This window comes from Oncorhynchus tshawytscha, linkage group LG09, assembly GCF_018296145.1.
Source record: "Oncorhynchus tshawytscha isolate Ot180627B linkage group LG09, Otsh_v2.0, whole genome shotgun sequence".
In the NCBI taxonomy this organism is placed as follows: domain Eukaryota; kingdom Metazoa; phylum Chordata; class Actinopteri; order Salmoniformes; family Salmonidae; genus Oncorhynchus; species Oncorhynchus tshawytscha.
The window spans coordinates 57750861-57767861 of record NC_056437.1 but is presented as its reverse complement, the minus strand read 5'-3'; the positions used below and the strand labels follow the sequence as shown (position 1 = coordinate 57767861).

Below are 17001 nucleotides of genomic sequence, written 5' to 3'. Positions count from 1 at the left end.
TACTGTACTTTACTCTTCTGTGTTCTATTGTGCCTCAGTGAGGTTTGTCGGCTTGTGTTCCTTTTAACCACAGTCAGTCCTGTAATACTCTGCCCTGTATACACAGTTTTCCCTCTATCCTTCTAGTACAGCACAGTCCCAGACAACACAGAGTTCTAGATACAGTCAAACATTATCTCTGGTGGTCACAAACCTGATCAGGTATTACAAGGACCTGCAGAACCTTCGACACAGTAAACAATGACTTAACTGACTTCAGACTTCCCATGCAATGTATAGACTTCCCAATGCAATACATTTGCACTTCAGATGGGTACATACAGTTGAAGTCGGAGGTTTACATACACCTTATCCTAATACATTTAAACTCAGTTTTTCACAATTACTGACATTTAATCCAAGTAATAATTCTCTGTCTTAGGTCAGTTAGGACCACCACTTTATTTTAAGAATGTGGAATGTCAGAATAATAGTAGAGAGAATGATTTATTTCAGTTTTTATTTCTTTCATCACATTCCCACTTGGTCAGAAGTTTACATACACTCAATTAGTATTTGGTAGCATTGCCTTTAAACTGTTTAACTGGGTCAAACATTTCGGGTAGCCTTCCACAAGCTTCCCACAATAAGTTGGGTGAATTCTGGCCCATTCCTCCGGACAGAGCTGGTGTAACTGAGTCAGGTTTGTAGACCTCCTTGCTCGCACATGCTTTTTCAGTTCAGCCCACAAATTTTCTATGGGATTGAGGTCAGGGCTTTGTGATGGCCACACCAATACCTTGACTTTGTTGTCCTTAAGCCATTTTGCCACAACTTTGGAAGTATGTTTGGGGTCATTGTCCATTAGGTGTCTCCTGACCCCTCCTGTCTCAGCCTCCAGTATTTATGCTGCAGTAGTTTATGTGTCGGGGGGCTAGGGTCAGTTTGTTATATCTGGAGTACTTCTCCTGTCCTATTCGTTGTCCTGTGTGAATCTAAGTGTGCGTTCTCTAATTCTCTCCTTCTCTCTTTCTTTCTCTCTCTCGGAGGACCTGAGCCCTAGGACCATGCCCCAGGACTACCTGACATGATGACTCCTTGCTGTCCCCAGTCCACCTGGCCGTGCTGCTGCTCCAGTTTCAACTGTTCTGCCTTATTATTATTCGACCATACTGGTCATTTATGAACACTTGAACATCTTGGCCATTTTCTGTTATAATCTCCACCCGGCACAGCCAGAAGAGGACTGGCCACCCCACATAGCCTGGTTCCTCTCTAGGTTTCTTCCTAGGTTTTGGCCTTTCTATGGAGTTTTTCCTAGCCACCGTGCTTCTACACCTGCATTGCTTGCTGTTTGGGGTTTTAGGCTGGGTTTCTGTACAGCACTTTGAGATATCAGCTGATGTACGAAGGGCTATATAAATAAATTTGATTTGATTTGAGGAAGACCCATTTGCAACCAAGCTTTCACTTCCTGACTGATGTCTTGAGATGTTGCTTTAATATATCCACATAATTATCCTGCCTCATGATGATGCCATCTATTTTGTGAAGTGCACCAGTCCCACCTGCAACAAAGCACCCCCACAACATGATTCTGGCATCCTCGTGCTTCATGGTTGGGATGGTGTTCTTCGGCTTGCAAGCATCCCCCTTTTTCCTCCAAACATAGCGATGGTCATTATGGCCAAACAGTTCTATTTTTGTTACATCAGACCAGAGGACATTTCTCCAAAAAGTACGATCTTTGTCCCCATATGAAGTTGCAAACCGTAGTCTGGCTTTTTTATGGCGGTTTTGGAGCAGTGGCTTCTTCCTTGCTGAGCGGCCTTTCAGGTTATGTCGATATAGGACTCGTTTTACTGTGGATATAGATACTTTTGTACCTGTTTCCTCCAGCATCTTCACAAGGTCCTTTGCTGTTGTTCTGGGATTGATTTGCACTTTTCGCACCAAAGTACGTTCATCTCTAGGAGACAGAATGCGTCTCCTTCCTGAGCGGTATGACTGCTGCGTGGTCCCATAGTGTTTATACTTGCGTACTATTGTTTGTATAGATGAACGTGGTACCTTCGGGCGTTTGGAAATTGCTCCCAAGGATGAACCAGATCTACTGAGTTTGAAGGTAGGCCTTGAAATGCATCCACAGGTACACCTCCAATTGACTCAAATGATGTCAATTAGCCTATCAGAAGCTTCTAAAGCCATGACATCATTTTCTGGAATTTTCCAAGCTGTTTAAAAGCACAGTCAACTTAGTGTATGTAAACTTCTGACCCACTGGAATTGTGATACAGTGAATTATATGTGAAATAATCTGTCTGTAAACAATTGTTGGAAAAATGACTTGTGTCATGCACAAAGTAGATGTCCTTAACCGACTTTCCAAAACTATAATTTGTTAAAAAGACATTTGTGGAGTGGTTGAAAAACTAGTTTTAATGACTCCAACCCAAGTGTATGTAAACTTCCAACTTCAACTGTACATTCTCAGAAAATAAAGTGCTACCTAGAACCATAAAAGGTTCTTCAATTGTCCCCATAGTAAACCCTCTGAAAATAACTATTTTAGGCTCCAAGAGGAATCCTTAAACTAATGTGAGGTTCTACGTAGAACCCTTTCACCACTAAATGGTTCTAGGTAGAAATGTTTTCACTACCAAAGGGTTCTAACTGGAACCAAAAAGGGTTCTCCTACGGGGATAAATGAAGAACACTTTTTAAAAAGAGTGTAGTAGAATGATTAAGATGAAGTAAAATAGAGGTGAAAAGGAAGAGGTGCAGGAAAGGATGGGGAAGATGAATGAGATAGAGTGACAGAATGGTTGGGAGACAACACAGGAGCATAGGGGAAACCTGACCATGTACTGCATAATGCAGAGTGGGTGTGGAACTTCACCTGACCATGTATTTTGCACACAGAGTGGGTTTAGGGTTTTGTGGGTTGAGAGGACACACGTGTGCTCATGTGAGTCATTAATAAGGTACATATCCAGCAGCTCTCCCCTCTCCATCCCTCAGCCTCTTTCTTTCCTCCCAATGCTTCTCTTCTTAAACAAGTGGCGCAGCGTTCTAAGGCACTGCATCTCAGTGTTAGAGTCGTCACTACAGACCCTGGTTTGATTCCAAGCTGTATCACAACTGGCTGTAATTGGGAGTCCCATAGGGCGGCGCACAATTGGCCCAGCATCGTCCGGGTTAGGGTTTGGCCTGGGTCGGCCGTCATTGTAAATAAGAATTTGTTCTGAACTGACTTGCCTAGTTAAATAAAGGTTAAATACAAAAAAGAACAAAAAATAAACCACATCCTCTTCCCAATATGGCTAATTTGTTTTTGCGCCAGAGTGACACCGACGTCACAAACTCACGTTCACACATCCAGTAGAACAACAAAGACCTTACATTTCCCCCTGCTTCACAATGCAACCCATCAGCAAGTGGGTCAGATTTGATTAAATTACATATTAAAGTCTGAAGCCACATCCTTGGTGAAAGACAGGCAGAGCAGAGAAAGAGAGATTGGGTGGGGGTACAGAGAGAGAGATTAGAGGTATTGTCACAGAAGACAATACAAACTTGATCACCAATGTCGGCCTGTGACGCAAGTACTTTTGCATGTTTTCTATTTTTCCTTTTTGTGCCTCCCCTCTGTTTTCTTCTCTGACTGACCAAGGCCGGAAGAATCTGAATGGAATCTATTAATAGACAGTGATAGGACTTTGACAAACATATGGTGAGCTCCAAACCTACTAAGGTAAACACAATACACCTGGGTCATTAATCTGCTCTGTCAATATCACACAGCCACGCACACACGCGCGCGCATGCATGCACATTTGGCTAAACTTAATTGCATAAACGGTCAGACGATGGTCAGTTCCCATACTTGACCAAACATATATAATTATTGAGATATGGAAACTCTCCTCACACATGTTTTCAATGTTTGACTAAGGAGTGCACATACTGGCAGGGCCTGTTACAAAAATGTTGGGAAATTAAAACCTGTTCCAAAAAGAGGGAAATTATAAGTAGAGTTGAATTATTCAAGTCTTTATCTTACCTTCTGTAGCATTGACAAAAGGCCATCTTTGTTTTTCTGAAGCTTCAATGGATGAAGAAGAAACAGAATTTAGTACAATTGGAATGACATGAAAAGAATGCATAACAAAAGGTCATAATGCAAAAGGATCCTTATCTATGTCCAAAATGAGAACTCACCCTCTTCTTGTAGTAGATCCTCCACTTGTGGTATTCTTTGATCACTACCTCGATCCTACGCTTCCAGTAGCTGCCTTCTAGAACTATAGCCTTATAAGAGAAAACAAAAAACATAGGAGTTAATAGGAGTTGATTTTAAATGGGTATGTCCTATTCCCTACATAGTGCACTACATTTGACAAGAGCCTTATAGGCCTTCCTCAAAAGCAGTGCACTATATTGGCTACTTCCTCACTCGGCCTTGGGGGTCAAAGGTCACCTACTTCAGGTTTGCGATGGGCGTCGGCCTCGGAGCCCTCCAGTGGGGTGACGAACCCACACACAGGGTTCTTCCTCTTCTCCACGTCTGTACCACGGGACGGACGAGAAACAATTGATCATTCAATCATGACTTGGATTAATGGTTCAATGGACTCTCACATCTGTCAACTCTGCCAATTCTCTCAATAAATCAGTAAATTCTGTTAGTTTTTCTGTGTTTTCTTTCCAAATGTGGTTTCAACATCATGTGAATAAAGTAATGGAGCTCTCATTAGTATGTTTTTGGCATGGAAAGCTGTACACTGCATTGTGTTAAAATTAATTCAGTCCACATTGTACAGTAGTTGTAGGAGACATCCCACTCGAGCTATTCTCTTTGTTGTGTGACTGTACTGTAGTAACAAGTCCATGTATCAGTTCGGTTGAACAAAGCTCTCCCTGTCTGTTATCAGATTAAACAACCCTGGGACGACAGGAGACATGCAAGCTGCTCAGAGTGAAAGAACAGAGTGAGGATGAATGGAATTACATTTTAGTCATTTAGCAGACACTCTTATCCAGAGCAATTCACAGAAACGAGTGCATACATTTTGGTACTTTTTCATACTGGTCCCCTGTGGGAATCAAACCTACAACTCTGGTGTTTCAACCATCATGTTCTACGAACTTAGCTACACAGGAGAGGAGAGGAGAGGAGAGGAGAGGAGGAGAGGGAGGAGAGGAGAGGAGAGGAGAGGAGAGGAGAGGAGAGGAGAGGAGAGGAGAGGAGAGGAGAGGAGAGGAGAGGAGAGGAGAGGAGAGGAGAGGAGAGGAGAGGAGAGGAGAGGAGAGGAGAGGAGAACTTACACTGGATGAACCAGGCTCTCCAGATTCCATTATTCAGACGGATTTTATCTCTCCAGAGCAGCCGCAGGCCTTTGAAAGACTTCCACTTCGGAGAGACTATTTTACCACTGAAAAGACATAACATAATCCTTAGTCACACAAAATAAAGGAATTAAAACATTATAAAAGGTTCATATACATGCTTATAACAAGTAATAAAGCATTATACCTGTGATATTTAAGTAAAAAATATGCTTCAATGTAATTTGTGTCCCACTTCAAGATATTCTATTTATTAGGGAGGAATGGTTATGTTATGACAACCTTGGGTAAACTTTCCTTCCCTCCCATTTACAAAGAGAGACAGAGAGACAAGCAATTGACAGAGTTAATGATTGTCAAAACACAACGATGAGATTACAAGCAGAGGATAAATATTAGAGATGCAGAAACTGAATGCTCTATTCTATTATTCTCTATTCTATTCTCCACATATCATCCAGCATTGAGAAAAAGCTATACAATACAATATATGAAAGGACCAGTCCTCTGCCTCATTGTTAAAAACAAGAGCACTGAAACTGTATATTAATGCTGCCTCTTTCTTTGACGTCATCATTTTCACACAGCCCTGATGGTACCCAATCAGAGGAGCCTTTCCACCAGAACACTGAAAGGGTATGTGTACAAAATGGCACCCTCTTTCCTAAATAATGTTCTACTTTTGGTTAACTAAACAGGGAAAAAGATGCCACTGAGCGAAAAAGCAGGCTCTTTTCGACCCTGTGCCTTTCCAGTGTCAGAGACTAAGACAGTCAGCACACCAGTTGGTGAGAAGGGGCCACTTAATGGCTGGTGCTTATTGGGTTGCTAGGAAGCCAGGTGAATCATTTCCTAGGGGCTGGATGCTGGATGATGTCAAATAGCTAAAGTGAAAACCCTGTCAGCATCCACGTTCAGGAAAACAGCAGAGGAGGCACATTAACCGGGTACAAATTGACTTGATGAAGCTAATGGGTTAAATAAACCATAACATTCACCCATCTGGAGGGTGACTAATAAATGTTCTATGTAAAATGTTGTTTTAACAAAGTACCTGACATAAACTATGCTGTTAACACCTTACAAAAAAAGCGAACACTAAGATGTCTCAGAAAAACTGTTTGAAAAGGCAATGTTCATTAGATCCATCAGCGGACATTAAAAATAAATAACAATTCCTGTGCTAATAGTGTGTATCCTATCAGATTCAGTGCTGCATTTCATTGGCAATAGCTAGCTTTTGTTTAAACTGATACAGGATACATTCATTGATTGGTTATGATTGAATGATTGGTTATTCTAGTACACTTTGTTGTTGTATCCTTAGCATGATAAAATATTCCTAGCTTCCTTCCTCAATCAAAGAAAGGTCTATCGCTGAATATAGTCTAGTAAACACCTGAAACATGGATTTAGTAGCAGTCTTTCTTTAGGGCTGCAGTATTTTTCTTGGCTCTGGTCGTGTGTGTTTTATTCATGGAGCAACTATCAGATTGTAAAAGCTTGATTGGAGTAGTAGAAGGAAGAGACTTCCTCTCTGTGCCAAGCATTGTTGATGGCGTGGCACACACACACACACACACACACACACTGAAGACATTTTTTGGGCAGTTCTAAAGGCATGACACATTGGCAATTTTTTATGCAATATTGATGAGCAATGATGGTGGAAACGGAGAGGAGTATGAGACACTGGAGCAATGAGTAGCATGGACATGATAATAGATTTCATATGAAGCATAAATCCATTTAAAAGTTGATTTCCCCATTTATTTACTCATCTATAGTTTGTTATTGCCAGTTAACTGCCACAGCTGTACTGAAATTCATCAACTAAGAAACAAGCAATAAAGAGGTGCCAGTCAAGTCCATGGCAATGCAGACATACAGTAAAGATAACTAAATTTAGCAAACATATGTCATAATAATAAGCTAGTAACATGTCAATGGTTTTAAGCTAGCTAGCAAACTAGCTAAACGTACAAAAAAATATCTAAAACGGAAAACTAAATGTAAATGGCTATAGCTAGCTAACAAGCTACGTGGCTAGCTAGTTAGCTAATTTAGCCAGTTTGTCCCATTGACTTTGCATGAGCTCCGGTAAGCATGCTAACTGATTAGCTTGCACCAACCATGGATATTTTCATCAGTTAAACATGACAAACTGTACACAGTATGTATGTATTTACATATCATGATCGTATATTGTAGGGAGAAAACATTTCAGATATGAATGGCCAACATTTCGTTCCAAAACAGGAGTTGATTTTCTCTCACATCAGCTCAAAAACAGTTCCCATGTTTTCCTAAATATTTTAGAATGGCAGACTGATCACATGACCAATAGTTTATTTGTTTTTATTTAACCTCTTGGGGCTAGGGGGCAGAATTTTCACTTTTGGATAAATAGCGTGCCCAATTTCAACTTCCTGCTACTCATGCCAAGAATATAAGATATGCATATTATTCATAGATTTGGATAGAAAACACTCTGAAGTTTCTTAAACTGTTGAATCATGTCTGTGAGTATAACAGAACTTATGTAGCAGGCAAAAGCCCGAGGACTAACTGTTCAGATCTGTTTCCTGACTTGTTATTGCTAAGGGATATTTCTTAGGGACCTTTTTTCAGTTCCTACCACTTCCATTGGATGTCACCAGTCTTTGGAATTTGGTTGAGGTTATTCCTTGAAGAAGTAGGCCAACTAGGAACTGGGGACACTTTTGTGAGTTGCGCAAGACTTGAAAACTGGCGCTGGTTTGTTTTCTTTCCTGTATTGAACACAGATTGCCCCGTCTACAATTTGATCGATTATTAACGTTTAAAAATACCTAAAGTTGTATTACAAAAGTAGTTTGAAATATTTTGGCAAAGTTTATAGGCAACTTTTGAAATATTTTGTAGTGACGTTGGGTTTTTTGTAAGCTGTTTTTTTCTGGATCAAACACGCTTTATAAATGGACATTTTGGATATATATGGATGGAATTAATCAAACAAAAAGACCAATTGTGATGTTTATGGGACATATTGGAGTGCCAACAAAAGAAGCTCGTCAAAGGTAATGCATGTTTTATATTTTATTTCAGCGTTTTGTGTAGCGCCTGCAGGGTTGAAATATGCTAACTCCTTTGTTTACTGCTGGTGCAGATGGTGCAGGCTATCAGATAATAGCTTCTTATGCTTTCGCCGAAAAGCATTTTAAAAATCTGGCATGTTGGCTGGATTCACAACGAGTGTAGCTTTAATTGAGTATCTTACATGTGTGATTTAATGAAAGTTTGACTTTTATAATATTTTATTTGAATCTGGCGCTCTGCATTTTCCCTGGCAATTGGCCAGTTGAGACATTTGCATCCCGCCTATCCCTAACTAGGCAAGTCAGTTAAGAACAAATTCTTATTTACAATGATGGCATAAACCGGCCAAACCCAGACGACGCTGGGCCTATGAGACTCCCAATCACGGCTGGATGTGACACAGCCTGGATTCAAACCAGGGACTGTAGTGGCGCCTCTTACACTGAGATGCAATGCCTTCGACCGCCGAGCCACTCGGGAGTCCATATCTGTGCTCTAATTGAGGATTTGTAAAATAATACAACTGTCCACACAGTGGCGCTGCATATCAAAATTCCCCAGATAATAAAGGACAGGATACACCGCCAATATGCGGCCAAATTAATTGCGGTCATGGCTAGAAAGAATCCAGCTTTTGTCAAAATGAACGTCAACAGTTTATATTTTTTGCGTTTTTGGTAACTCTAACCCTTTTCTTAACCTTAACCTAATTATCCTAAACTACTACGTTAATTCTCCTAACCTGATGCATAAGTTTTCCTACCCTGTTACGAAAGTCAAATCTGATGTTAATTTTTTAAAAGTTGGATCCCTTCTAACCAAGACCCAATACAATATTGCTGAGCAATGTTGCCAGCAATGGTTGCTGCAACTAATTTACATTGAAAATTAGCAATTTTTTATTATCTTGCGACTCTTGATCGGCAGCTCCACCTAGTGGGAAATGTGTAGGAATCCTCCAATCAGAGCACAGATATTGGTCATGTGAACAGTCTGTTCTTCCAAAATATTGAGAAAAACATGGCGGCTGTTTTTGAGCTGAAGTGAGAGAGAATCAACTCACATGTTGGAATGAATTGTTGGCCATTCACATCCAATATGTTACTCCACTACAATATTATATCATGATACTGTACATTATTACATACATACTATGTTCAGTTTGTCAGGTTTAACTGCCAAAAACATCCACGGTGGTGCGCATGTTAATTGATTAGCATGCTAACCGCAAACCCATGCTAAGTCAATGGGACAAACAGGCTAATTCGCTATCTAGCTAGTCATGTAGATTTTACATTTAATTTTATATATTTTTTTATATTTAACTAGCTGGCTAGCTTGATGAATACTGTTTGCACTTCCTAGCTTAGAATTGTGAGGTAAAACGTTTTCTAAGTCTAATTATCCTTATGTCTGCATTGTCATTGACTTGACTGGCAGTAGGTTGAGTGGGTGCCCAGGGCAGGGCCAACACCCCTTTGTTGCTTGTTTGTTAGCTGATAAATTCCAGTACAGATGTGGCTGTAATAATAAATGTTATTATTCATGTCCAATGTTGCCCATTGCTCATAATTGCGACAGTGTCTCATTCAACACTCCGTTGCCAGCAATATTGCATGGAAAATTGCCCCTGAAAATTGCCAATGTATCATAAAAACTTTTTCAACTTATTAAAACTCAATTTCCCCATTTATTAACGAATCTCCTATAGCCCTTTCACTTTCCTTTTTGTTGACTGCCACATCTGTACTGGAATTAACATTTATTATTCATGTCCATGTTGCCCATTGCTCATAATTGCGACAGTGTCTCATTCAACACTCCGTTGCCAGCAATATTGCATGGAAAATTGCCCCTGAAAATGTATCATAAAAACTTTTTGTCAAGTATTCTTGTCTCCTTCCTCCCTTTATCATTCCTGATGATGGTGAAAATATTTTATTGTCAAGGTTTTTTTAATATTTGTATTCCGCTATCTGTCCATTACTCAGCCAAGAACAGTTGCTTTACTCAATGGAAGGTGGGCAACAATGTTGGACACTGTACATAATGTATACTGTCTATCAACCAGTGGTTGTTAAAAAAAATGTTGATAACAAATACTTGTGATGTAATTGATTCACAGAAAGGGAAGTGCTAATAATAATGTATAGACTAATCAGCAGTGAAATATCCTGCAGCATGCCAAAGTCCCTGTTGGCATCAGTTTGTTTTCTTCATTACAAAAGGAAAAACACTGAATATAGGGTAAGGGGATAGAGAGGAGCAAGCAAGCACAGGGTCTTTGTGGTAACTCTCTCTTATCCTTTCCCTTAGTTACACTGTAATCTTCCATAACATACCGGCTGCCAACTCAAACCAAAGTCCACTTCTCTGTCAAGATTTTCAAAACAGTTTCGCAAGTAGGCTCCAGCCTGTTCTGAATCCCTTCACCCAACCACACACATGTACGCACACACACAGTACACACACAGCCTACACACACACAGACACACCTTTTGAGTTTGTAATTTCTATTTAAGCCTAATCATTCTCTATACATACAGTATCAATCAATTGTTTTGTGAAAGTGTAATAATATTAGGCATAATAGGAGACTTGTAATTCTAGCTTTTACAGTAAGGGCAGACAATATTTTGGCGATGTGATGCAACAAAAACGTTTTTAATTGGTGGTACTGTGGTTCATTTTCATGCAGTGTGGAAATGTAGACACCTTTGACAACTTCCCTCGTGGAATTGTTGAAACCATTGACAACTTTACACACAAGTAAACAATACAATAATCAATAATGAGGTATTTACCTGTAAGCCAGTGACATACACTCAAATAACCGGGTCAGCGTTGGGTCGATGCTAAGGCTCCCAGAACTTAGCGGACCGAATCTGTATGTTTGACACCAAGTCCTGTTCACGGTATCGAAATCATATCGCACCGTAGCTCCGCTTTTCCGTCTCCGCGGGGTGCAGTCGCTGTGCGGGGAGGACACCATAAAGTGTCCGCTATGGATGACCTGCGCGCGGAGAAAAGAGCCAGCAACAGCCGGTCCAGTCCCGGTGGTCGCCGCATGATCTTCCTCTTGGTCCGAATCTGATTCTAAGTCGTTGAGCTGGTTCTGCTTTCCTTGTCCTTGTCCCTGAGACAATTCCGGGGACATTATTTCTGCCATTGCCATTCCAGTATAAAATTCAACTTGTTCCGCGCTGCAATGAACTTTTCCCCCGGTTTTGGACTGAGGTAAATTAGTTTTATATTGGATATTCGGTGGCTATTGGGGTTTCTCTTGTCAATAGCTATTGAACCAAGCATACCATTACTATGAAGATGGTATATTCTGAATCAGGGGTGGATGGAGAAATATCCACACTTTTTAATTTTTAAAAATTATTATTATAAGATTTCGGCTTTCAATCTTCTATAGCTCTTACACAAAGCATGCCATGACTATGAACATTATATATTCTGAGTCAGGGGAGGATGGACAAAAATCCAATGCTTTTTAATTTTTTATCTAGAGAGACTTTTAAAATTATTATAATAATATTTTGGCTTTCAACCTTCAATAGCTCTTTAAAAAAGCATGCCATTACTATGAAAATTATACTATATTCTGAATCAGGGGAGGACGGACAAAAATCCACGGCTTTTATTTATTATAAATGTAGTTTTAAAAATGTTTTTGCTTTCAATCTATAATAGCTCTTACACAAAGCATGCTATGACTATGAAAATTCGAGGGAGGATGGACCAAAATCCCTGGCTTTTAATTTTTATTTTACCTTTATTTAACTAGGCAAGTCAGTTAAGAACAATTTCTTATTTTCAATGACGGCCTAGGAACAGTGGGTTAACTGCCTGTTCAGGGGCAAAACGACAGATTTGCTTTTTCGGGGGGAAATGTATTTATTTAATACAATTTTTTGTTTTTAATATTCAATAGCTCTAACACAAAGTGTGCCATTACTACAAAAATGATATATTCTTAGTCAGGGGATGATGGACATCAGCGGAGGATGGACTAAAATCCACAGCTTTTATTTTTGTGAATTATTTTGAATTGTTTTAGCATTCAATATTTAATAGCTCTTAGACAAAGTATGTGAATACTATGAATATTGTATATTCTGAATCAGGGGAGGATGGACCCAAATCCCTGGCTTATATTTTTTGCTTTCAATCTTCAATAGCCCTTACCCAAAGCTTGCCATGACTATGAAAACTATATATTCTGAATCTCCCCCAATTCAGAATATATAGTTTTCATAGTCAGATGGACATCAATTTATCTTTTAATCTTCAATAGTTTACACAAAGCATGCCATTACTTTATTTGTTTGCATTTCCACAAACTGGACTATAATGTGGACCAGAGCCATTATTCCCCCATCCTCCCCCGATTCAGAATATATAATTTTCATAGTCATGGCACGCATTGTGTAGATTGAAAGCTGGAATATTTTTTTTCTTCTCAAAATTTCCACCCACAAAAGCAGTTTTTTGTCCATCCAACCCCCATTTTAGAATATATATTTTTCATAGTTATGGCATGTTTTGTTTGAACACCAGGGCAAATCCCACCTCAAACTACCCCTCCTTGCCAATTCCCCCTCTCACCCATCTCATAAAAATAAATATATAATCAATTAAAAAAATTCTCCATACACTACTGATTCAGAATATACCATCTTCATAGTCCTGGCATGCTTGGTTCAATATATATATTGGTGAGAGAAAACAGAATAGCACTGAATATCCAGTATAAAACTAATTTTATCTTGGTCAACTTTGGTCCAATTCTAACTTGGCCAATCACTGTGGCATTTGAGTAAGTGCAGAACATGCCGAAGTTGACAGATGTAACCTGGAAAGCATGGGATACATCCAATCCAAAACTGGCCCCACTAGCCTCTAGTGTGACACAAAATCAGATGTGTTGTCCCATGCCATGTAAATGTCCTGTTATGAGGCTCCGGGTCAGCTGGGAACCAGCTGAAAGGAGGCCACTCTTACAATCTGGAACAGTGGATGATAAGTTCAGTAGGCTATGCCCCATTCTAGTCCAATCTGCTCAATTTTGTTATTGTCAACAATTAATAATTGGACATTCTTTAAAAAATGAATATAGTTTCATAGTTTCAATATACTATTCAAAGAGTTGCCAATATGTTGGCAAATAGGCTACTAGAGCCCATAAAACCTAGCGATGAAACACAAAAATGTTTTTTCAATTGTTTTTTCACCATTCCATTTACTCTCAGACTGTAAAATGCTAAATTGGCATCTCCTGCATCTCCTCCGGCATCTCTAGCTGACACCTTTGCTGGCAGCTACTAGCTACTTTTGATCCAAAATGGAAAACAGAACCAGTGAAAAGTTTGGACACAACCACTCATTCAAGGGTTTTTCTTTATTTTTATTATATTCTACATTGTAAAAGCTTTTCACACTCTTGGCATTCTCTCAACCAGCTCCATGAGGTAGTCACCTGGAATGCATTTCAATTAACAGGTGTGCATTGTTAAAAGTTCATTTCTGGAATTGCTTTCCTTCTTAATGCATTGGAGCCAATCAGTTGTGTTGTGACATGGTACGTATACAGAAGATAGCCCTATTGGTAAAAGACCAAGTCCATATTATGGTAATAACAGCTCATATAAGAAATGATAGTCCATCATTATTTAAGACATGAATGTCAGTCAATGCGGAACATTTCAAGAACTTTGAAAGTTTCTTCAAGTGCAAATGCAAAAACCATCAAGCGCTATGATGGCTCTCATGAGGACCACCACATGAAAGGAAGAGCCAGAGTAACATCTGCTGCAGAGGATAAGTTCCTTAGAGTTACCAGCCTCAGAAATAGCAGCCCAAATAAATGCTTCACAGAATTCAAATAACAGACACATCTCAACATCAAGTTCAAAGGAGACTGCGTGAATCATGCCTTCATGGTCGAATTGTTTGCAAAGAAACCACTGCTAAAGGACAACAATAAGAGGAAGAGACTTGCTTGGACCAAGAAACACGAGCAACGGACATTAGACCGGTGGAAATCTGTCCTTTGGTCTGATGACTTTTGGTTCCAACAGCAGTATCTTTGTGAGATGCAGAGTAGGTGAACGGATGATCTCCGCATGTGTGGTTCCCACTGTGAAGCATGGAGAAGGAGGTGTGATGGTGTGGGGTGCTTTGCTGGTGACACTGTCAGTGATTTATTTTGAATTCAAGGCACACTTAACCAGCACGGCTACCACACGAGAAGACCCAGATGCAGACAGTTTCAAAGTTTATCACAAAAACAGAGGGCAGGCAAACAACAGGTGAAAGACAGGCAGAGGTCAGTGATCCAGAACAGAGTCCGAAAGATACAGAACGGAAGGCAGGCTCAGGGTCAGAGCAGGCAGAATGGTCAAAATATGGAAACTAGAAAACAGGAACAAGAGCAAGACAGGCGCATGGGAAAACCGCTGGTAGGCTCAACAAACTAAATTAAAAGGCAACAGACAAACAGAGAACACAGGTATAAATACACTGGGGATAATGGGGAAGATGGGTGACACCTGGAGGGGGTGAAACAGATCAGGGTGTGCAAAATCCATTGAAAACTGCATGCTATTTGGCTGTAATATTATCACTTCATCACATCACATTTCCGATTATTTGCGCACATTTAACATCATCGTCAGAGTTATACAGCAAGTAACTAACTGCATGCTTTTCATGATCAGTAAACATATTTGAGTGATATAAAATAATTGTCAACTATATCTGACAAGTATGAGTGGTTTAGGTTAATTTCCCATCCTTTGTGGGGTCTGCCTGTCAAGCACCAGAAGCGTGCATTTGCCATGTTCTGTTGTGTTAGCTGATAATGTTTACTTTGCAAGCTACCGGTAGAAACATTGTACAATTGGCTAAACAGAGTGGTAAGTAGTCCTAATGTACTTTTTCTCCAACCAACGTAGGCCTACCTAGTGAAGTTAGCTAACATTATCCCCGTATCAACATTGTTTTTAAGAGTGCTTAATCACAATTGCTATGGACAGACATGATACGCCACATTGGTTGGGACCACATCAAATTGGCTAGCTAGCTAATAACATATCACATCAATATGGTTAGTTAACAAGCTAACTTTCAAGGGATAAACTAGATGGCTATATCCAAATATTGTTTGATTTGCTTTCCATCTATAGTGGTGATGACAGTAGTACGACTGACAACTTTACCAGGATGAGGATTTGCCGATGTCAAACTCTTCCCGAAAGCCCAATCTCTGATGAAGCAAGCTAAATTACACGTTGTTTGCTTAGCTTGCTAGCTACATGCCAAATGGATAAGCTACCCTCACGTATCGGAAAGTACATGATCAATTTATATTTGTTTATTTATTTAGGGGGTATGATTAATTGATGTTTATTGATCATGAAAAACATGCAGTTACTTACTGTAGTAACTGATGATAGAGCTAATGATTGTTTTGCATGAAATAATCTAAACGTTTTGGTTCTGACTATGCTCTTCAAGATGATAGATATTACAACGAAATAGTTTACAACACAATTTATTTAACAATCCGTTGAAAACGGCATGTAGTTGTCAATGGTTTTAGCAGAGCTGGGGTCTCATACGTTCTGCTCCGTATTGTGAGGTTTTATTGCTAATTACCTATATTGAACATTTTTATTTACTGTTAGATATTTTATTAAACTAATATTTGTTGGCTTATTTACAGTTTGAATTATTCCACAGTTTGTTGTGGGGAGCGGCATTAAACAGCAAACTTCAAGTCTTTTCCACAGATTTTCAATGGGATTCAAGTCTGGGCTTTGACTGGGCCACTCAAGGACTTTTACATTCTTGTTCTGAAACCATTCCAGGGTTGCTTTGGCTGTATGCTTGGGGTCATTGGAACATAAATCTTTGCCCCAGTCTAAGATAATTTGCACTCTGAAGCAAGTTCTCATCAATGGTTTGCCTGTATTTTGCTTCATTCATTGTTCCCTTTAGCCTTACCAGTCTCCAAATCCCTGCCGCTGAAAAGCATACCCATAGCATGATGCTGCTACCACCTTGCTTCATGGTAGGGATGGTTAGACGGTTGATGAGCTGTGCTTGGTTTTCTCCAGACATAGTGCTTTGCATTCAGGCCAAAGAGTTACATTTTTGTCTCATCAGACCACAGAATGTTTTGCCTTATGCTCTGTCTTTCACAAGCCTTTTTAGCAAATTCCAGGCATGTTCTCATGTTCCTTTTTCTCAGGAGTGTCTTCCATCTGGCCGCTGTCCCATAAAGCCCAGATTGGTGAAGTGCTGTAGAGACAGTTGTCCTTCTGGCAGGTTATCCCATCTCAGCCAAATAACTCTGTAGTTCTGTCATAGTGGTCATTGGGTTCTTGGTCTCCTCCCTGGCTAAGGTTCTTCTTGTCCGGTTGCTACGTTTGGTCGGATGGCAAGCTCTAGGCAGGATCTGTGTAGTTCCAAATGTTTTCTATTTCCCAATGATGGAGACCAGTGTACTCTTGGAAACGTTCAACACTCTAGAAATTCTTGTATACCCTTCCCCAGATATAGGCCTCATCACAATCCTATCTCGGA

The 17001-nt window shown here is 39.9% G+C and overlaps 1 protein-coding gene across 1 annotated transcript in view; it reads right to left on the bottom strand.

Moving 5' to 3' along the window:
- Positions 1-11635, bottom strand: part of LOC112258335 (carbohydrate-responsive element-binding protein) — a 35391-nt gene extending 23756 nt beyond the window's left edge. Inside the window, exons 1-5 of the mRNA XM_024432647.2 lie at positions 11211-11635; positions 5308-5414; positions 4464-4546; positions 4201-4290; positions 4043-4084 (exon numbers count right to left, since the gene is read on the bottom strand). Of these exons, the coding sequence (XP_024288415.1) occupies positions 4043-4084; positions 4201-4290; positions 4464-4546; positions 5308-5414; positions 11211-11581 (693 nt within the window). The 5' untranslated portion in view covers positions 11582-11635. The remainder of the gene's footprint in view (positions 1-4042; positions 4085-4200; positions 4291-4463; positions 4547-5307; positions 5415-11210) is intronic.
- Positions 11636-17001: the final 5366 nt, after the last annotated feature.